Genomic DNA, 22,647 nt, shown 5'->3' with positions numbered 1-22,647 from the left:
ACAGTAGTTGGAAACAGTGTGTGTGTGTGTGTTTGTGTGTGTGTTTCACCGTGGCTCTCGCTCCCAGGCTGGTGTTTCTCAGTCCCTCCAGCTCTTCTGTCATCTTAGTGGCCAGAGCCTGCAGGTATCCCCGAGCATCCTTCTCGTCACTCACCCTGCAGCGAACACAGGCAAATACGCATGTTGGCATTACTACACATGCAAAGTCCCTCCAAAGACGAAGAAGTTATATCAGCAGAATCCTACATGGCGCCATGACCCCAAAACACACTTTATCTTCACCTCCACATCACTGACTTCACACAAACAGATCTTCAGTCTTTCAAGAATAAACCGACTCTAACTCAAACACACAGTGAATCTCACATGCACACAATGTTTAAACCTAAATAAAAGAAAAGAGCAGTGATAACAGGACCATATTTCACCCACTAAGTGACCCTTTTTCCTAGTTTATGCACTGCAGCAGCACAACATCTCCACCAGGGGGCAACGCCAATCACTAAATTCTTCTAAAAATGAATCCCAGACTCAACATTTGTATGTGCGTGTTTGGAATGTGAGAGCATTGGTGTATGTGTGTTTCAGCGTCTGGAGGGATGTGTGTGTGTGTGTGTGTGTGTGTGTGTGTGTGTGTGTGTGTGTGTGTGTGTGGTATGTATGCTATGCGAGGACTGCAGGCTCGTCCAACTGAGGGAAGCTGAGCAGCTGGCAAGGTGTCAGCTGCAATGGGAAGTGATCTGAGAGGAAGGGAGGGTCAAGTAGCTCCAAGATCTTCACAGGCATGTGAGAAATGCTGCAGCTATACTGTATGTAGGAACCCAATACCCCACCAGACAGAGAGTGTGTGTGTGTGTGTGTGTGTGTGTGTGTGGGTGAGAGAGAGAAAGACTGAATATAGGCATCTTTCAGTTTGTCCTGTAGCATAAATGGGAAAGTATGTGTCTCAGCAAGTATTGAGGACATCTGAGAAAGTTACTGCGTGCCTGTGTGGTTCTTTGTGCAAGTGTGTGTGTGTGTGTGTGTGTGTGTGTGTGTGTGTGTGTGTGTCTCACCACTGGATGATTTCTGTGATCTGGGCCTCCCAGTGAGCTACACTCTCCTTTTTGTCAGCCAGCTCCCGCATCTCATCCTCCAGCTGCCTGTTGGAGCTGCTCACCTTCTCGAACATGCTGGTCAGCTGAGGGAATAAGCACACAAACACAAACACACACACACGTTCAGAAAAGATCAAATTAAACATCACACTAATGTGTAGAGTGTAGTAAGACACCTGGTAAATGATTAATATTTATATACATACATTCATGCTACTACTGTGTAATGAATCCAACAGGTTAAGTTGCTGCACAAGTGAAGGTGCTTCAGCCTTGAACGTGACGACTGGCTCAATGTGTAAAATGACTCATTGTATTGTTGGAGGCTCTAATGATTAAACTCCCACATGCTCGACCACACTCGACTACAGCGCTGCTAACGAGGTGTGCGGATTCACACACACATGACGACACCGAAACGAGGAGGGCGATTAATCTTAGAGGGAAGCCTTAAATATGAGAGGTGTGTAAAGATGTAACCATGGTGACATCATCGGGAGTCTCAAACTGCCCTATTGTTTCCGTAAATACTTCAATTTGTGGGCACATTTCTGGTGTTTCGCAACTGTCAAGACTACGCAAGCTAAAACCGTAATTTAATATTGTTTTGCAATTGCTTTCCAGTCCTGGAGCTGGTTTCCAACCAATGTTTGGAGCATCTGCGAGGACGGTAAAGGTCATAAAATAATGTCAGTGTTGTGGAAAAGGCTTCGAGCTACCGAATTAAACATCGTGGGCTTTGCGGCATGTGCTGTAACTCTGTGGATATGAGCAGACTAAATGACACATGCTTTATCCTGCAATGGGTTAGAGTGTGTAACAGCAGCCTGGGGTTGCCAGACACGCCACCTCATCAGAAACACATTGTACAATATGGTTTGAAATACATAAAGTCACTCAAGGTGGATTTGATTTACATCTGCTGACAGTTTAACAACAACAGAAACATCTCTCGCACAATAATCCAAGTGCTTCTACAGGTTTCTTTAAAAAAAAAAAAAAAAAAAAAGCTTGACTTATACCTAAATTACATGCAAGTCAGTGGGTCATGTTTCAAAAATTACACTCCCATGTCCAGATGTGATATCGCAGCTTTAACACTCCCCATCCTAACACTACACAGATGTCTGCACAGGTTTGAAAATGACCATCAGACACCAGGGAACCCTAGTAAATCATGGCTGTCACTACCAGCTGCTTGAGAACCATAAATAAAACAAACAAACAAACAAACAGGTGAGAAGCTATTTGTACCAATAAATATTTTCTTAAATGGCGGTGTGTCTCATGTGTCATGCACAGAGAGGCTGCCAGCCTATGCTAATGATCACATCTCATGCTGTGGCACCTCCTCGTGGCTCGTCTAGATCATACGAGCGGTTTACAGCAAGCTGGGGGAGTTTTACAGGGTTTGGTGCATCTGAATTTGAAGACTCAAACTAACAAGTCTCAGAAAAAAAGAAAGAGGGGTAAGAAGACTGCTTGTCGGCCTGCATTAATACTCAGCACTCGTCATACATTTGAGCAGAACAGTGAAAAAACACACATCAGAGGTTTCCCCCTCACTTTCCTTTACTGAAAACACAAAAAAACACATTATAATTGAAGATGGAGCACCTCCATTTTGTTACTAAGCAAACAGTGTTGAAATTTGGTGCCTCCTTTGAAAGATGAGAATAGTCAAACAATAATATTCTCACACTCCAAAAAGCATTGAAAAACTGTTTTGTGCTAAGACTAGCATACCGACGGATCTAATCTGTCCTGAGTGTTTAAGCTTTTAAAAATATAATTTTTCAGTATGTGAAATAACAGAATAATACATTAAATAACTGGAGTGATATGTGCTATCATTCCAGTGGCAACCACACCAACATTTTCTCCATTTGATCAAGATGTTTTCTATTTTATCTGCTGCAGACTTTAAAAACAACACTCAGACGTTTTATTCCATATGTCAAAATGCCTCCCACTTCTAAGACGCTGTTTAAATTGGGAACCTTTTTGAACTTCCAGGAGGTATTTCCAAAGTCAACAGAGCGTAATCCAGAGAGTCTTTGGATCTGACTGTGTAGGAGGCTACAGGGTGTTTTTATGGGGGGGGTATTGAACAGTGATTTCTTTGGCATGGCCGCCAGAGAGGGGGTGGAGGGAGGAATGTGATGACAGAGTTTGGGCCTGTCGAGTGGGGTTACCTGGGGTTAGGGAATTGTAGTTTTTTTATTGCATGTGTGTGTTTTACAGAGATATTAACACATCAGTAAAAAGCTGAGAAAACAAGACAAATACAGAGAATGAAAAGAGAAACCTGACTTGTTTTAAATTAGTGTGCTTTCAGATTTTTGTTTTATTGTGTGTGTATATGAGAACAAATACTTTACCTTATCCAGTTCACTGGACAGCTTCTTATTTTCTTCCATAAGCAGGACTCTCTCCCTCTCGTACTTCTCCTTGTACTCCGTCTCAAACTCTTCCCTCTCGCTTTGGCTGGAGGAAATGCACACACATTTAGTCCTCCACCATAATTCACAGCTGTAAACCCCAAATTTGACTCCTGATTTTTTCATTTTAATATCAATTCTAACTAAATCTTTCAAAAACGTGACTTTACTCAAGAGATTTTGTTTTTGTGGGCAGTCACTGAACATTGAACCAACATGCCAGGTAACCTCATGCAGTGGGTTTATAACAATGCATGTATAAACAAATACAATAATGCAATCAAGTGTTCAGTCTCACAGTCCGCCTCCCTCCGAATGTCTCATCTTTCCTCCCACCCCTGATCATGTGTGGGCCTTAGGCTCTGCACAGTTCCTCAAAACCTGATTCAAAGGCTCGGTACTAAGACCAGGTACACATTATTCAACCCAAACACATTAATGCAGTTAGAATCTGATACAGCAGTGTGTTTAAAAATGAATTAGAAAGTAGTGAGAATAATATGTCAGTACCAGGAGGCAGGAAGGTTACACTACAGGGTACAAAAACAAAGCTCTAAAGCTTTCTCCTCAAAAACAAGATTTTATTAAAATTTGATTAAACCAGCGGTTCTTGACGTGGGATCAGGTGCCCCCAAGTACCTACCAGGGGGTCTACAGCAGAAAAATAAGTTATTTCTTTTCATTTCTTGGTATTTAATATCTGACTTGGCATTTTGAAAGAATATTTTTGTACTAATTCGGCCATTGCACTGAATGGTAAACACTGCACTCATGTTACCATTCAGAACTACAGTAGAGTACCGAAGTCAAGTCTTGGCACTTTAAGAGTTTTATAAGTTGTCATGATGTTTCAATTCATACGGACACCCTAAAATAGTAATGCCTCTTCTTTACAGCACCGTTACTGCCTCATAATTGCTTCATTTTTATGGCTCAAGAATGAGACCAACAAACATCAACCACTCTCAAGAGCACCATTTTAAAAAGGAACTACAATAAGATCATTTATATCAGCAACTGTTTCATGAGGAACAAGTGAAGGAGTTCTCTGAAATGGGTAGCAAACTCTTGATATTGATTTTCTGTGAAATGGGGTCAATATGGAGAGACTTGTGGACTTGTGAACCCCTGGAAGGAGGTTATCAGAATAAGGGGACGTCTCTGGGTGGGTTAGGGGCAACATAACTGGTAAAATCTAATAGTATTACAATAGTTAGACAAGCTAGTCAAAAGAAATAGCACCTCATGGTTACAACACATTTATACCAGACAGGGACTTTAGCTATCAATTATTAACATGACATAACATGACATGTAATTACCTCATGCTATCGTCACTGGAAAAGACAAAACAAAAATAACAACATGACTGCCAGGATATTGGACATACAGTGCTGTAATTCCACTAAGAAACATTTGTCTTCATCAGATGAAAAAAAAAAGAGAAAAGAAACGTATGAAATACCTCTCCCGGCGAGTCTTCTCCAGCTTGTCTTTGAGCATCAGGATCTCTTTCTGTAGGGCGAGGTGTTGGCTCTCAGCGTCACGCAGCTCCTTGCGCAGGGCCTTCAGCTCGGTGCTATGCTGCGCCTCCCTGCGCGCCAGCTCCTCCTCGTACAGGAGCGTTTTCTTCTCCAAGTCGCCCCGCAGGCGTCCCACCTCCTGGGTCTGGTCTGCTGAGGCCGGGACGGCAGAGGAGCCGGCCTGCTTCAACTGAGTGGTGGGAACACGGGAAAAGTGGGGTTGGTGGGGTTGAGCAGATGAGATGAGGATTGGTGAGGTATGGAGCAAAGTGCGCACAACTGTGCACATCCACTAAAAGTTCTTGTTAGATTGTTATTCTAATTGTCTCACAGCATTACAGAAATTATCCCTGCAGACGGAGATCCTTTTTGTTTAACCAGAAACATTATATTGCTCTCCGTGGAGCCACCAGACTCCACTGACAGAGCAGTAATTTCAACTTGTAAAACACAGGATTTGCTGGTCAACAGCTGCCTTGTTTAGTTAGTTTGTGTTATTGTGTGACAGAGTTTTTTTAACAGGCTGATTTTGGATCCAACACAATATTTATGTAACACACAAACACACCAAACAATCAAGGCAGTTATAGATCAGCAACTCCTATGTTTTACGAATAAAATTTGTGCTTTTGTCAATGGAGTCTGGTAAATTTAAAGAGAGAGATATAAAGCCTTTTTTCTGGGTAAACAAAAAGGATCTTGCAGGTCTGTCTCTGTAGGGATCCTTTCTCTAATGTTGTCAGACACTTACAGTAATAATCTGACCCTGTCAGTAGCAAAAACAAGCACTTTAAAGTAGACGTACTTTGATCAAGCTCGGTTGCCACAAAGGATTACGCTGCAGCCATTGGTGCTCATTTCGTGGCCATTCAAATCCTAAATATGTAAAAATAGGGTTTTCAGATGTGTGTGTTTGCACACTTACCTTAAGCCCTTCCAACTCCTCCTCCAGCTGTCGGCTATACTGCTCGTTACGCTCCCTCAGCTTCCTCTCTTTCTGAGCCTCTGCTGCCTGCTCCTCCGACTGCGCCTCCATCTGATGACGGATACACCGCAGTGATTGGATGCAAACATATTGATGGAAATCTTTCCAAATAATGTCCATAATGTTCTTGCAAGTGTGCAGAGATACATTATGTTCTAGAAACCAGCCACAGCAACATTGTAAATATTTCTACAAAGGTAGTAGGTGTGCAGCAATAGGAGTCTGACTAGCGCACTAACCAATAAATGGAAACACAAAAGGGTGTGCTAGCAACCACAGGGAGACTACTCTACCTCCTTCTTGGCTCTCTCTGCCTTTCGCACCTCAAGGCGAAGAGCCTCAACCTTCTGACTCTGGCTCTCCATCTCCTCCTCCTTGTCGCGCAGCTGGCGAGCCAGGCGCTGTTTCGCCGACCTGTGTGAAAAATTCATTCACAACAAGTTGGAAATGTTGCAGGTGGGTAAAAATAGAAATAAGGGGAAGCAATGAAATGGACCAGCAAATATATGACCACATATTTTTAGAATTTGAGCATTAAAACACATTTCTAGACAAATCCATGTATAACACTAAAAGTGGGATAAACTATTAATATCAACATATGACATATATATATATATATATATACACTTATATTTAAGTGTAGATGTCATGGTTTTGAGAAATGTGAGGGATCCAACCTGAGGTCTGTGAGTCTCTCATTAAGCTCAGAAAACTCCTGCATGGCCAGTTTTCTCTGGCTGTGGGCTTCCTTCAGATCTTTCGACTGAGACTTCAGCTTCTCGTTGGTGTCCATAACATCCTAAACAGAGAGTTTGTAGAGTGTAGAGAAACATTAAGACTCTGTTCATCTCAACATAAGCTAAATCAAAGTCGAGTTATGTGATTGCTTTGTGGTGCACAAGGCCATCTTTCTGATCTGATATCAGTGTGTTGGTAGGCACAGATACATCACAGATGGTAGTGATCATGAACGGCAAAGGCAGATTATTTATTATAATTACAATTTACATGCTATATTTAAGTGCTAAATGTTTGTCACTGCAGGTAATATTCAGTATGGCCATTATAAATGTCAATCAACACTGATTCTACCTTGTGCAGGTCATCCTTCTCCTGTGTGAGGTTCTTTATCTGCTTCTCCAGAGTCTTGATGTGTTTAGAGGAGTCCTCCAGGTCTCTGCGAGCCAACGTCACGTCCTCCAGCTGCTTCTCAAGCTGGCCTGAGTCTGACACACACACACATATACACAGGATTGATTTTTGATGAAATGTTACTTAAACTTTAGTTTGCTTTCAAATATTTGCAAATACTGAAAGCACTGATCAGCTTTCCGTATCCTAAAATCAAAACTTGGCCGGTAAAGCAGCTGCTTGGCATATGAATAGTATGAATAGTATTTCTGAGCTGAAATAGATATGAACAAAAATAACATCCTGACCAGCAATCTGCTTCTTGAGGATGTCGATCTCACTCTTCAGACTCCGGATCTCCACCTCCTTGTTAACGCTGAGAGGGCCCTCGCCTGTGTGCTGCAGGGCCTGCACCGTCTGAGTCGACTCTGCAACAGGTCAGGTAAGAGGCATCGGTTATGTGCTTGGTTTTGCTTTTCTTCTGCACACTAGTCGGACCACTAGAAGAACAGTACTTGTGGGTAACCAGACTAACCTTGCAGTTTGCGGCTCAGCTCTAGTTTCTCCTGCTCCAGGCGACGAATCCTCCTCTCGTAGGCCTCGGTGGCCAGGCTGTCCTCCAGGCTACGCTGGACATCCAGGTCCAGCTGATCCTGACCTGTCTTGCCTGGCTGCACTGCCAGCTGTCGCAGGCAACCCCGGTCAGATAGGGTACTACAGGGGAAGAGACCGGAGAAAAGGTTATGTAATGGAGAGAAGGGTGTGAGAGGCGTGCAAACAGTAGCAGTGAGAGTTGAGTGAGGAAAGTGGATAAAAATGGCAGACAGGTTGAGTAATTAGAGAAGATTAAGTCATTTATAGAGGTGAAAAATGGGCATAATGGTGTTCAACAGTAAAAGGAAATTCAATATTAAAGTGTTTGGTTAAGGGGGGGGAAGAGGCCAGAAGGAAACGACAGAGACGCAGCAGGGGAGGGGAAACAGGAAATAGAAGTGGAGGGCAGAGATAGAGATGAGTTGAAAGATGAGAGGATGTTGAGTCATGGAAGAAGGGGGAGAGGGAGGGTGGAGAAGGAGTGACAGAGACATCAAGGAAGATGGGGAGCGCGAGAACGAGGGAGAGAAAGAGAGGGAGACAGAGTGGGGGAAAGAGGAAGGAATGAAAAAGTGGAAAAGGCCATTATCAGCGAGCCTTGAAGAGATAAGAAAGTAAGCGGTGGGTTTGTTGCTTTCTCACGGGTAGCCCTCAGTGTGAAGACCTACAGCAAGTCATGAACATCACCTTATTAGGGAGGGAAACTGATTTGATACTCCTACGCTTCTTTAGATGGACTGATAAGAATGCTATGTAGGTCCGTCTGGGAAACCCGTCCATTTAAAATGACTAATGACATATGATTGTTCATCTCTCTTTATCTAAAGGTGAAGAACATCTTAATTTTGCCAACTGAAAAAATGCTGGAGGTCAATAGTACCACACACGTCTACTAAAGATCCACTAATCACAATCATATTAATGAGTGTTACAAAAAATGCCCTACGTCTAAATTTGAATGTGGTTAAAAATAATCTTTGACATGTTATCTATTTATATGTCTGTTTCCCATGGTAGCACTTACCATTTACTTGTGTAAGTAAAGCCCACAAAGGGCAGGTGGTGGCCAGAGAAGGCAGTGTGAGAGGGAGGGGGCATGGTCTCCTGAAAAATCAGTGAAAAAATATGACAAACAAGTGAAATTCTCACCTCTAAAACATGCAATTCTAAAAAAATGTGAATACATTTATAGACACAGAACAATGTGAGAGTCTGGTGGTTGTTTTAGTCTGCTGATCCCTGAAAATAAACTCCTTACCGAGTTCTTCAGGCAGTCGTCGTCCACATCGAAGTTGGAGGTATCTGTGGGACTGCTGACCTCTGGGATGTAGGGGGCCTCACATGAAAGAACGTTTTCCCAATTGATGCCTGAACACAAGAGAAACCACACTTAGAGCACAAGATGATCCATGATTCCTTAATTAATAAGCACATAACATTCGAATAACAGAGGACACAGTGGCGTGGCGTGACGTTAGACTCAGCCTGTACCCGTGAAGAAGGGGTGGTGTTTGAAGTCCTCTATGCCGTTCTGGCCCAACCGGTGCTCTCGACTGCAAATGAGCCGACGAATCAGGTCCTTTGCGTCCTCCGACACGTCTGTTATCTGCTGCGGGAACTGGAACCGCTCCTGTAAAAAAAAAAAAAAAATCATTAGAGGGAACAGAGATCTGAGACTGTGAATATAAATATTTAACTTCTCAAAAACACAGATTAAAATACCAAATAAAACACAAAGTTTGAAGCACTGTAAGCTTCTGTTTCTTTTAGATTAAGCTTCATTGTACATACTCCAATTACACATCTGCACCCCAATCTAATAATCTTGTCTTTCAGTCCTCACATACATTTACACAGAGAGAGAGAGAGAGAGAGAGAGAGAGAGAGACAGAGAGAGAGAGAGAGAGAGAGACAGCCTCAAATCAACTTCAAACTCTATAAGCTCACCTTGTGGTTCATGATCTTCCCATAGGTTTCCACCAGGGACTCAGCATAGAAAGGAGTCTCCCCGTACAGCATTTCATACATGCAGACGCCCAGGGACCACCAGTCACACTCCGGTCCATACTTGCCTTTCCCGTCCTCCATAGCCTGGAGGATTTCTGGGGAGATGTAGTCTGGAGTCCCCACCGCCACGGAGGACTGGACCTAGCAGAGGAGCAGCACAGGAGTCAAGAACTGATTAAATGATTGCAACTGATGAAACCTTTGACTTTTCTGTCTTATTAATCCATTTATGTCACATCTATCTTTATTGATACGCTGTCAGTGGTGTTCAGGTGTTGAAGAGTTTTTAATTTTATCTTAAACGTATGATTTTTCGGACACGTTTCACCTTGTAGGAGAAATGTTTTGATGCGTTTTATTATAAGTCTGTAGTAGTCTACAGTATATGCTGCTCTATTGTTTTCTTACTGAGGACTGTGCCATGTTTGTGATGTCTGGAGCACTGGACCAAATTAATTTCTCCAGATGGGATAATAAAAGTTTTTCTGACAATAAATATTAACATAGAGAGAAAACTTACAAAGAGCATGCTAAACTCCCCCACTAAAAGACACATCTCCTTTTCCACACAGTGTTTTGGAGCTCTGTTTGCACTTACTTCAAAGTAGTTTTGAGACCACGTGTTTGATTCTGAACACACATTAAAATCAAAGCAGCTCTTTAGTAAGTTTAATGATGCAAAAATGTGAATTTTCAGAAATGCCTGTCATGATTAAAAACGTTCCACAGCGGAAGATCAAACTCAGATGTTGGCTCCGTCACATGTCTGTTTGGCTGCTTAACAAGGATGAAACACAGAAGAAATCCACTCTTATCATTATTCAAAGCTTCAATCTAGACATTTTAGCCTAGGATGGTGCTCCAACAAGCCCTGAAATGTTTTTCTTGTAACCTCCTCACTATGTTAACATTAGAGGAGCAAACTCTGGCACTTCTTTGATTGTCTATTTCATCCTGTCATTTTTCTTTTACGTAACACCTGAGGGGAACATTTTTTTTTTTCTAGGAGAATTGTCTGAATCATAAACTGCAGATACAGCCAAGCCGCTGAACCGCGCGCTCCTCCTAGGAGACCCCTGGGGGTTGACAAGGAGGTCAGTAAAGCTCTGGTATGTTTGCCTTGGACCGGAGGAGGCATCAGCAACAGTGTGGTAAAAACTTACCGTCCCGTCCTCCATGAGTTTGAGGCAGGAGCCGAAGTCAGCCAGGCGGATGTGGCCGTTCATATCCAACAGAATGTTGTCGGGCTTAATGTCCCTGAGAGAAGACGGAGAAAAAGGCGAAGGGAGAAAAAGAAGGAAAAGACAAACTGAGCGAGCGGTTCCTCGGAGTAGAATGAAAAAAAAATTAAGAAAGCGAGAAATTCTTCCAAACAAAACAATACCTAAAGGACATTCAAAACACATGCACACACATAAGCCTGATCTCATATGATGGCACAACTCCCCATCAATTATCATCAAATTAAATTACATAACCTGAGGAAGTGTTACTGTCTTAACTTGCTTATGAGGCTAGTGTGTAATAATTCAGATATATTTGTGATTCAATTAAGTGTAATTTCCCCTTGCCCATTTATCAGCAGCTTGACAGCTTTAAATTTACCTAAAGGAAGAGTAAACACTGGAAATAGTTGGACTTGTGTTGTGGGAATTAGCTGTACAGAGTGTGTGTGTGTGTGTGTGTGTGTGCAGGACTCAGATTTTTTTAAAAACACGCTAACACGCACTCTGTTTGAGGAAAAATGCAACACTCCCACTCACAAAAGAAGATCCTGTGTCCTCGACATACACACTACCCAGTTCACGCTTCTGACAATGTTTGTGTTTGTGAACAGAGGCAGGCTGGGTGGGTGGGGGCCCGGGTACTGACAACACATTCTTTCACAGATGTGGACACGGTGGCCACTGTTAAATTCCTTCCCAACCTGCATCTGCTCTGCATTACTACTGCTGATGATATGTTTATAATATAGACACAGACTGTGGAATGAATCCAGCTGGTAGGATTCGTTGCTACGCAGGGAGGCCAGCAGCTACATCTCAATATTCATCAGCTACTTTCACTTTTAAACAGCAAACTAGTGGGGTTTTTTTTTTTGTTTTTTGGAGTTGAACTGGATCATCCAAACGGCTGGAGGACTCACAAACCACAGACAAATGTAGCAGCATTTGGCAATTTCTTAAAGCCCAAGGTGACACCTTAACATTTTGTCCAAACCACAGTCTGACTGAAGATATTCAGTTAACCATCTGACAAATAAATGGTCTCAACTGAGAAAACATCTCTTATAAAAAGACTGAGACGAGTAATTGATTATGAAAATAATCTCTAAACTGAGTAATCATTGCAGCTCTAGTGGCCAGTGCTGGTTTCTTTTCCATGTCCTAGAATCTCTACATATCAGAATATTTTCCAAGATAGATTTTGCATTACTTCCAACTTTATGAAACATTTACTTCCAGTAAGTTACCAAAGCTTTGTTAACCATAACTCCCCACAAACCAGGAGATCTTCCAGTATGTTTGGCAGGTGGTCACTGACAGGTGGTTTGTGTTGGGCTGCTATTGTCTCACATGGCTGACCAAGTGTGCTAATGTAGATCCCAACTTGTGCTTCCAGACTAATTGCTTTACACGTGTTTTGTCTTTGCATTTGGTTGAAATGCAAAAACAAAACTTTGTAATAATCATAAAAACACAGTAAATAACCTCAGTTATCGCTGGCCTGGGCTGGTATGAATCGGGAATGTCATTGTATCCCACCATCATGGCTAAATATAGCCTCTGTCCCAGTCTGATCATTCCACTGATTTCCCCTGAGGGCAGACCACGTCGAGCCCTGTGTCTGAGGCCCTCTTATCAACACACTGAACCCCGACACGGCTCAATAAACATGGTATGGAGGGCACATAGAAACTCTTCGTGTCGAAGGCACACATACAAGCAGCACACGCAGAACCACACGCATGATACTGGCTCAGGATATGATGTGTAGCTCATAGTTCAACTTGAACAGACGCTCACACACTTCATGTATGAGGTTACGGGACTGAGCTGGTGCTATTTCTGGACATGTGAGCATGGCTCTGCTTAGAATAATAAACCCGATGTCCAACACAAGCACAAACCCCTGCACTCCCTAACTCTAACTCATGCACAAACACATCAATAGCATGCTGATACTAGTAAAATGAGGATGACTGTGTAGAATAAAACACGGCAAGGAGAAGAAACTGAACCTCACAACCTCCAAGCTCAGTACGTTACATGATGAGTCAAACACCACAGACTCTTTTGCCATAAAAATCGCACTAACTTGCAGTATTCAACCGTTTCTGTGTGCATTTCTGTTTTTAGATTCGGCTTCAAACAGACCTCAAGCAAGGGCTGTATCTAATAAAAGTTACACTGAGATCGCAAATAAATTCCAGTCCCCTCTGATAGACGTTGACTAATGTGAAAACGTCTGGCGAAACAATCCATTTCTGCCAGATAACAAAACTACAGGAAGCAGGAGCTAATCAGTTAAAGCTCGTGAAATTCCCGCATTCCTCTTCGAATTTAACGCTAAACTACTTGCTTACTACTACCCAGCCTGAGAGGGTTTTTTTTTATTTTTTATTTCCTTTTAAGAGAGAGCAGACATAAACTGGCTTTGAAAAAGGCCTTTGATGTGTCTGTCTTCAGCTAGAGATCTCTTCAAAGCCAGATGTGGAGCCCCTGTCATTTTCCAGTGGTGTTAATAGTCTCATCTCATGGGGCTGGAGCAGGGGGTGGGCTAGCCATCTCTCTGCTTCAGATAAGCCACTAAATCACCAGCCTATAAAACCACGGATTTAAGTAATATATGCACATATGTGACTTGTATAGACACGTAAAAGTCAGGCTCCAAAATGTACATATAAATTGACACTTTTACCAAATCGCTGTTTGCATCACGGGTTACTTAGAGGTCTTTTTGAAGATCTTGACTTCTCACAGATGAGTCCCAGATTGGACGTCACTTTTCCTAATTGGATTCTGTACATAGCACTTTGAATGGAAACCATATACTGTACCCAAGTGCGTACATTCAAACAACCAACCTGAAGTAACATGAACTTTGCAGGCACAGACACATAAAGTGATGCGATGTACATTCAAGGTCAGGCCACTGAAGAGAGCTCAAAGCTTGGAGTGGGAGAATTAATATTGCTGTGATAAAACTTTAATGTCTCTAAGAGGACATTTATTCTGGGCTCTACGCTGCTCCGTCATATCTGACCCCTCACCTTAACTTTAACGACTCAAAGCCTAGACATCATGGAGGGCTCAGCCAAGAGAAAACAAACTTGGGCATAATCACTGGAAAAAATATGCGGCTTTTGGCTTACAAGTGCAATAATGTAATAAACAGAACCTTTGGAACATTTTTAACATTTAAAGGGGGCTGTCAGTTCTGTTTCATTAAATGGGAACAACAATAACTTAAAAATGCCCTGTGGAGTTTTCTACTAGTAATGCTTATACAGCAATGTTTCTTTGAGTGGGTCTCTGTCGTTCTTGAGCATGTGCACATGCCGGAGCGTCCTGGCGATGCGATGCACCTCCCTCTGACCTACAGGTGGCGATAATGTGCAGAGAAATACAGCAATACTCCAGCAAAGGGGGGAAAGAGGAAGACTGGCGGGAAGTCAGCAGGAATGTAAACGCTACAGGTTTCAGCGTTTCCAATAACTTGGTTTCATGAGGAAGGAAATGCACTCAACACATCTGTTAGTCCTCCAGGATGCACAAAACGTGTTTTGGTGAAACACTGAATATAAATAGAAACGTTGTTTGCCAGAAATCAACAGACTGGGCTTTAGATTGCGATTCTGTTGCATAACGACCAGCATTGTGAACTTTGACTCCAGCAATCAAAGTTCAAACGTCCCTTTAACAGGAGTAAAGATGAAGAGTGAGATAGCCAGAAGGTTAACTAAAATTCAGCAATCAAACATGACTGTGTCACATTTTCGAGTTGGTGGATATAATTTTTAACTTCTTGAATAAATTCTTACCCACTTCGAGGACTGTGCGATCACTAGTGCGGCTATCTATTACCCTGACAGGCACATGACCTCTGCACACAGAACCTGGTTCAACTTGACGGGAAGTGCAGACGTTACAAATCATGAATGACACCCGTAACACTTGGACGAGACCGTGAGCATGTGAATCTGTGTGTGTGTGTGTACACAACACAGGTGCTTCAGGTGCTAGAAGGCCTTAATCTGCTCCAGAGACTTCTGGTCTGCCAAGAAGCAGACAGCGTGAGGTGACCCTTGCCTGTTCATGTGCGAGTAAATGTGTGTGGCAGACAAACAGCACAGAGGGGGTGAGGGAGGGGGGTAACGGTGCTGCTACTGATAAACCACTTAGTACTCAGCAAAGCCCCTGTCTGCCCACTCCCCTCTCTTCCTCTCTCTTTCTTCTTAGCAGCAATTGTCTCTCTTCCAACCTCCTCCTTTCCTCAAGATCTCTCTGCCCTCTTTCTCTCCCTCAAACACCAAATGTCAACATTACTTAAACCACACTGCACTTAATATCATCTTTTCTTAAAAATCTGCCTCAGTGAGCCCACTGATGGTCAAGGCAGTCACATAACAGCCCCCAGTTAACACCACAGGAGCCTAACAGCATAAGAGCTGACTCACATTTAGCCTCCCACACATGGGCAGACCTGGAGAGATGGCGGTGCTACGCTAGTGCTAGGCTACGCTAGTTAGCATAGCTAATTGGGCTACTGTGTCACAGGGCTCCTGCGGTTCTCTAAGAGCAGCGCAGAGACGAGAATAGAGGGAGGTAATCTCTTCTAAGACCGCAGCATCCATCTGTGAGGGCCATCTGGACGCCACCTCACAACACACACACACACACACACACACACTGGCCTGCAGCAACACTGGAAACTGCACAGACTAGGCATGTCAACATGGCTTTAGCAGAGCGTTTGTTAACTAATGGTTCAGGGAACTGCTGCCTGTGTGACTTCTGGCATCACTTGATACTGACACACAGTCACACCCCATCCTCCTCCTCCTCCTCCTCCTCATCATCATCACAGGCTCACTATTCAAATATTTTTTATCAAATATCCATTACAATCAAATTGGAGAATACCTCGAGAATCCAAGGAGCCAAATACATATAGTTAATAATGGGCATGAAGCTCTTTGATGAATGATATTTAAGTGTGTGTATGCGTTCGGCTGTGCGCTCGCGTGTGTTTGAGAGAGAGAGAGATGGTGCGGGGGTGGGGCTATTCTCTCTTAGATCACTGGGCTGTGAAGAAACACATGGCCCTGATCAATAATGAAACACAAAGGCTGTAATCAATAGGAAATCACACACACACACAGTAGTAGGACCCCACTCAGAACAGTTGATGACTGTCACACCCTCACATGACATCTTATTTCTGTGTGAGTGTGTGTTGTTATCTGTCCTTCTGCCCGCTTGATCACCGCAAATCTCCCCCCTTCTCAATTCACAAACCGCTGTCCCTCAGTACCAACCCCCATCTCAACTCTCCCTCTATCAGAATCCCCCTATCACTCTCACTCACACACACACACACACACGCACACACACCCTCTTCCCATGGCAGACAGATGTGGTGCTAGGCAGCACAAAGCCATGCTGAGCTGGCCTATTGAAACGGTTGTCAGGCCCCTCTGGGAGGCCACGCAGATCACTGACCACTGAATAAATGAACACACACACACACACACACACACACACAGAATCTCCCTTTGCGTCTGACTCCAACACACACTGCCTCTCGTGGGACTCGGCCGAGGGGGACAGAAGGTTGACCTCAAGGCACTTCGCTCTTCATTTCTTTCATCTGGGCTCTTTTCAACTTCATCAGTGTCAACAGGACTGCAAATATTAATTTTAAATGGGCCAAGGTCAACTACTTCACAAAACAAGAAAAAGTGCACATTAGGGGAGCTAAAAATGCCCTAATTTATACTACAGGATAAGAAGGTTAATAAACCAGCCACAACTTGGGGCTGGACTATATGATAACAAACTATGAGCCTTTGTACATTTGTGAACAGTATCTACACATCAGGTAGCCCTATATTATATATTTGATTGTGTTAGGCCATTGGGGAGATGTGACGCATCAATAAACAGGGTTTCCTGGTCATTTCTAGAAAAGCGTGGAGGGGAGAAATGGACAATGGAGTGCTGCATACGTAGATACATAACAAGCTAGTGTAAACTAAACAGCCATACCAGCCCAACAGAACATGCACTATGTCTGGGAAGGCACTTGAATGAATATTAGCACTCTGAAAAAAGGACTCAGACAAACCTGGTTATTAAAATTGCTTCCAAAAATGTCGTTCTTCTGCTAAAAAACGTTTATCACATCAGCCTACACCCTGCACCTTTCCTCTGCCCAACCTGCTGGCGCTGCACAACATTTTTTTCCACCTCTCACTACTGAAATCCTAATGGTCAGCGCTGATCACAGGTCTTCATGGATCCACTCAGGTATTATTGCATAATGATAACATTATGCAATAATAAAATGGGACATGACCATAATAAGCAGATCCTGAGGTGCAATTAAACCTATAAAAACCTCAAACATAAGCTCATGATCCATGTTACATTCTGACCCACAACTTGATGAACACTAGATTCTATCAATACATTTTACCCAAATATAATACAGCTTTTTTTCTGGAAATTATATCTGAAAAAATGGGCACAGATTATTTTTGAGGACTACACGTCTGCCCATGAACGGTGTGAGTACCTGGCTCATACTGCTCTTACAGAGTGAGTCACATTAACACAGTGTTGCATTATGGGATGTGTGCAGCATTAATGTTGCTCAGCTGCACAGTTTCTTCGTGCCTTCATATTTATAATTTACCGGAGCTTCTCGTGGCTTGTGTGCGTGTTTCGAACTGCACGGAGAAAACAGATTTTTGATGAGTAAGAACGAGTCTTTGCTGCTGAAACAGACTAGAAACCGAATCAGCTGTCAAGCAGCCAAAAAGTTAGTGAATGTCATGATGAGATTCTGACTGCTTCCATAAGTGAGTGTGTGACTATAATGATGAACAGAAATAACAAATGTCTGCTAGCAGCACAGATGTGGGATTTATGCTGACTCCATTATCCTCAGACTGGGAAAACTCTCCACTCTCCATACAGAACAGTATGACTGACTAAGTCACTGACTAATGCAGAATCTCTTTGAAAATCATAAAATGGAAATTGGAAGGCCTTAAGTTTATTTTTCAGTTATTTTTTTGGTTGATATATTTTTGGTTAAATGTGACAACACATCTAAAAAGATGTTGAACACGGTATCTGACTACTTATTCAAAATGTTTCTCATCTTTAAAGTCTTTTTCCAAAAACAGGTGGTGAGGTGGGGGTCGTATATATTTGGGCCCAAATGGTGTGTTTAAAGCCTGTGCTAATAGGAAGCCTTGCACCACAGGCCATTGGAAATTGTGATTCCCAGGAGAAAAAGTGCTCCAGTGAAGCCACAACCTGCCCATTTATATTCCCAAATAGTGGTGTGGTTGTGTTTGGTGTGACTCAAAGTGAGCCGTGACTGGAGGGTGGATGGTTTTTCTGTTTCGACGGACATTAGAGCCTTTAAATTACAGGGTTAATGCATTGTGCTCAAAGTCATAAGAATAGGAAACACGCCAAACTCACACATACACACCATCACAGAGATAAACACACACCCTTATGCACACACACACAAACACACACATCAGACAGGACAAGCCAGCAGGACACACCCTCCTCAGGGGACCTGCCTGGCCGCCTCCGCCCTCTACAAAGCAAGCGTACAAATCTCCCACGAGCGCATGTGTGACTGAGAAAGAGAGAGCAGAGGGGGAGTTGGGGGTTGGTGCACGGGGAGGTAACGGCACCACACCCCCACCCACACACCTCCCATACCCCATCATTACTGTCCCAAAGCGTCCACGAGGGGACTTAAAGAGAAACAGTGCTGTCCCCTCCTCCCTGTCCCTTTTTCCTTCCATAAGCTGCTACCGCCAACCCCCAGCCGCGGCCCCCAGATAACACCATGCAATTAGTGGCTCCCCACTCTCTTCTCATTCACTCCCTTTCTTTACTTGTACATTTAGATCTACATCTTTCTATAACTCTGCCGTCGTCTCTCACGTCTTTCCGTCTGACTTTCCAGTGGCGTATAAGGGATCAGAGAACGTAGAGACACACCCAAAACGCAGCCGAGCTTTATCGTACCCTTTTTTTCAGACCCTCCCTGATTCTCTATCCAGCTCTTATCTTTCCCCTCGGTCCATCCATCCTCCCCTTGCTCCTTGAACAAAATTCCTGCGATGAGCCTCCGGCATGTTGACACTGTAATCGTGTCAACATGCCGATGTGACCACTTCCTGTCTGGCAGAGCCTAACTTCCTGCTCCCAAGGGCGTTTTCTATTGGCTGGATAATTCTTTAGGAAGTAAGTTACAGAAAAAAAGGTTTTATCTGCCATGGGGAGTGAACAGCATTTTCAATTGTTATTAATTCAGTGAAATGAGTGAAAGTGTCAGTAACTGGAGGCAGGGTAGGGACTGGAATATAAAATGAGCGATAATAGCTGACATGCACGAGCAGGTAGAAGTGGTTTTTTTTCTTTTAAATTGGCTTCACGTTGTCATTTCAGACATTGTTATTACATATTACACATTTACTTAAGCAGGATTTGGATTGCAGGACTTTAACTTGTAATGACATGCTGTGTTGGCGCTTTTGATTAAACAAAAGGATGCTTTTGCGAGTGCTTTTTCCTGTGCTGCAGTTATTATGCAAAGCACTGAATGAACTCTCATACATGCTCATACACAAACCTGACCTCAAATGGGAACATTCAAGAGTGAAATAATAACACACACAGGAACACAAACTAATATACTCTATAATTACTCAGCTGTATTGACCAACTTCTGTGATGACTAAAGACAAACATGTGCGCACGCACACACACTCTCCACTATTTCCATTTATTTTCATTTAGCTGCAGTGGCTCCCCACAGCTGGAAAATTGCCCGCGCAGCAAGAATAATGTAAATACACTGAACATCCATCATCAGGACTTATTGCTTTCCAAAAAATAATTACAGACACACATTCCTGTGTCCCAAACACACACACGAGCGCTCCGCCTGCTCCTCACCTGTGGACGTAGTGTAGCTGATGAACGGAGTCGATGGCCAGCACCATCTCAGCCAGGTAGAATTTGGCCATCTCCTCCGGCAGCCGGTCCTCAAACTTACTGAGCAGAGTCAGCAGATCACCACCCACATAGTAGTCCATGACCAGGTACTAGAGACACACAGAGACAGACAAATGAGAAATAAAGCTACTGGAAAACAAAATGAGCAAAAGGTGCAAAGCAGAATAATTTAATTCATGCAATAAAGATCAGAACAGTGTCAAACAGTGAGATGATCTATGCAGAAATTAGGAAAAAAGTCACACTATTAAGTCAATAAATCTAACGCGCTCCTTTCGCCAACCCTCCTCTGCATTTTTCTCACAGTATTATTACTACAGAGGGGCACTGAGGCAGCAAGCGTCTTAACATGTTCTTAACTTTTGAGCATTTTCCTAAAAATAGACGGCTGGACGGGCAGCGGTGTATATTTTTAAAGCCTTGGGGAGTGTCCAGGGCAAAGCATTTGTTGTGAGAATGTGGGAAATGGAATGACGAGCAGTTCTGGCATCTGAACTCGGGGTCACAGAGAGAGGACAGACTGTCGGGTTAGAGGGAGAGCGATCGCCTCCTGCAGCCAGTGAAAGTGAGGAAGGAGCTTGGCCCGCAAACTGTCAGCAAGCTCCAGAGTCATTCTTCTGGGCTTTTACATAAATGTTTTTTGGCCGTGTTAACTTCTGTTGCCCAATTTCCTACAATTCTAAGTCATGTTGTGCTTTGTGGTGAGAAGTGAATGTGCTGGTCAGCGTCTGGCAGGTCACCAGCCATCATTCGGAGGTGGTACTGTTTTCTATAAATGAGCTGGCGATTGAAACGGTGAAAGTGGCAGGTGGAGCTGCTCAGTAGAAGACTGTGGTTGTTGTTACTTTGGAAAGTACCAAAAGTTTGAATGTGCTGAAACGTATGAAGTATGGCAGGGGTGAGTCTGATACATCAGCTAATTCAGGATTAAAAGTTCCCTGAGAAAAGTTGAGGTCAAAAACCTGGCGGGAGAGGGGAGGAAAGAGGAAGCTTTGTTACCAGATTATTGTCGTCCTGGAAGGCGTAGTGCAGGGTGGTGATCCACTGGCAGTCCCCATTTACCAACACATCCCGCTCCTCCCGAAAACACGCCGTCTAAAGAAAGACAGAGAAAAGATTATGATTAAAATGCTACAACAATAGGAGAAGCAATTCAGCTTTCAGTAGCACATGTTAGATATATTTATAACCAGATTACACCTGCTCCACTTTAACTCCTATCAGAGAGGATTTTTCATGCAGTTTCCTGAGCAATTTGTTTGTTTTATTTGGAGTGACATTCACTAATTAACCAGTGCTCTGTGCTGTCTGTGCTGATTTCTTCAACATAATATAAACAGGAAATGCCTTATTTGAATGAAACTGGATTAACACAGCTAGATATTTGCAAGAGAAATCTGACTTATTGGCCATCGACAGCGTAACCTTATGTGGACTCTAAAAGGGTTTAACAAGCATCTATATAATAAAGACCATGGACATGAAAACTGTACGTTAACTGTAAATCTAACAGCAGCAAAGTGAGGGGAAGGAAAGATCATTATGTGTAGCGGTGGATTCATAGGAAATAAATTCAGCTTCAAGTAAACGTAAGTTTTAGAGTAACAAGGTTGTCACATTTCAAGTTGTTTCCCAGTTCTGTGCCTAAACACGATGAGATGTAATGCTGGGCTCACACTACCGGAGTTTTAAAATCCTGACTGATTTTGAAATCTGGTTGCATCACACATGTGGAAAACCTTCCCAGATGTTCTTCTCTCTATCCTCAACCATGCGCACACCACAAGATTTGAAAATAATGGCGAATCACAAACTACAGGACGCCATCGTGTTGAGGAAAGCAATAGATGACTTCACGTGATCTCATGGGGAAGCAGATGTAAACAAAACAGACTGACGGGGTGCAGCTCGCTTTAGTAATGCTTTGCGGTGAGAAAAAACAAAAGCAGAAGACTAAACAAGTCTAAGTGGGGAAACTGGGCGTGGAGACAAGGTCAACACGGGTGAACTGGAGTAGAGATTTTAACTCATTTTTAAGATCCGTCAACGGTAGTATGCTCGCTAAAGTTAACCTTGTGGCTAACTAACACTGTCTAACACTGAGGGGACTTCTGCCTCCTTGACTTGTCTCGCTCTCATTGGCTATTGTGATCCGACTCAGAAAGTGGTGGTGAAATTATCCAGATTTTGAATCATAAAAATCAAACATGTTTGAAATGACTGTGAACAGATCCTCTCACATCACCAGATAATCTGGGCCGAACATTAGTACTGACTAAGGTACCAGACCAGATTAATCGAGGATAAATCGGCCTGAAGTGGTAATGTGCGCCCGCCTCAGCTGTACTCGAAATAACGGACGGTTGGTTTCCAGTATTCTCTACTTTACCCTTGTAGACGTACTACATGCTTCTGTCAAGTAAATCAAATTTCAACATATTGTTGTGGAAAAGGATCACGCTACAATATAAATCCACACCACATCCAAATATGGCCCCTAATCCTGCACTATGGATGTCAGTATTTAAAATTCTTGAACAGTGCTTTGAGGTTCTCTGTCTACAAGGACAATTACATGGTTAGTGTGCA

At 43.1% G+C, this 22,647-nt stretch overlaps 1 protein-coding gene across 5 annotated transcripts in view; it reads right to left on the bottom strand.

Moving 5' to 3' along the window:
* The window catches only part of cdc42bpab (CDC42 binding protein kinase alpha (DMPK-like) b), a 70,058-nt gene that overhangs the window by 15,825 nt on the left and 31,586 nt on the right, over nucleotides 1–22,647 (bottom strand). For all 5 annotated transcript variants that reach the window (XM_070848817.1, XM_070848821.1, XM_070848818.1 and 2 more), the window contains exons 4-20: nucleotides 21,058–21,153; nucleotides 19,999–20,147; nucleotides 10,945–11,038; nucleotides 9,722–9,922; nucleotides 9,266–9,404; nucleotides 9,033–9,142; nucleotides 8,799–8,878; nucleotides 7,716–7,894; nucleotides 7,489–7,608; nucleotides 7,142–7,275; nucleotides 6,727–6,848; nucleotides 6,340–6,460; nucleotides 5,987–6,097; nucleotides 5,004–5,251; nucleotides 3,479–3,584; nucleotides 1,056–1,180; nucleotides 50–155 (exon numbers count right to left, since the gene is read on the bottom strand). In XM_070848817.1, coding sequence (XP_070704918.1) covers nucleotides 50–155; nucleotides 1,056–1,180; nucleotides 3,479–3,584; nucleotides 5,004–5,251; nucleotides 5,987–6,097; nucleotides 6,340–6,460; nucleotides 6,727–6,848; nucleotides 7,142–7,275; nucleotides 7,489–7,608; nucleotides 7,716–7,894; nucleotides 8,799–8,878; nucleotides 9,033–9,142; nucleotides 9,266–9,404; nucleotides 9,722–9,922; nucleotides 10,945–11,038; nucleotides 19,999–20,147; nucleotides 21,058–21,153 — 2,241 coding nt within the window. The remainder of the gene's footprint in view (nucleotides 1–49; nucleotides 156–1,055; nucleotides 1,181–3,478; nucleotides 3,585–5,003; nucleotides 5,252–5,986; nucleotides 6,098–6,339; nucleotides 6,461–6,726; nucleotides 6,849–7,141; nucleotides 7,276–7,488; nucleotides 7,609–7,715; nucleotides 7,895–8,798; nucleotides 8,879–9,032; nucleotides 9,143–9,265; nucleotides 9,405–9,721; nucleotides 9,923–10,944; nucleotides 11,039–19,998; nucleotides 20,148–21,057; nucleotides 21,154–22,647) is intronic.

The sequence above is a fragment of the Pempheris klunzingeri genome, chromosome 18, assembly GCF_042242105.1.
Source record: "Pempheris klunzingeri isolate RE-2024b chromosome 18, fPemKlu1.hap1, whole genome shotgun sequence".
NCBI lineage: Eukaryota > Metazoa > Chordata > Actinopteri > Acropomatiformes > Pempheridae > Pempheris > Pempheris klunzingeri.
The sequence above is the reverse complement of the archived record's forward strand: the minus strand, read 5'-3'. Positions and strand labels throughout refer to the sequence as shown.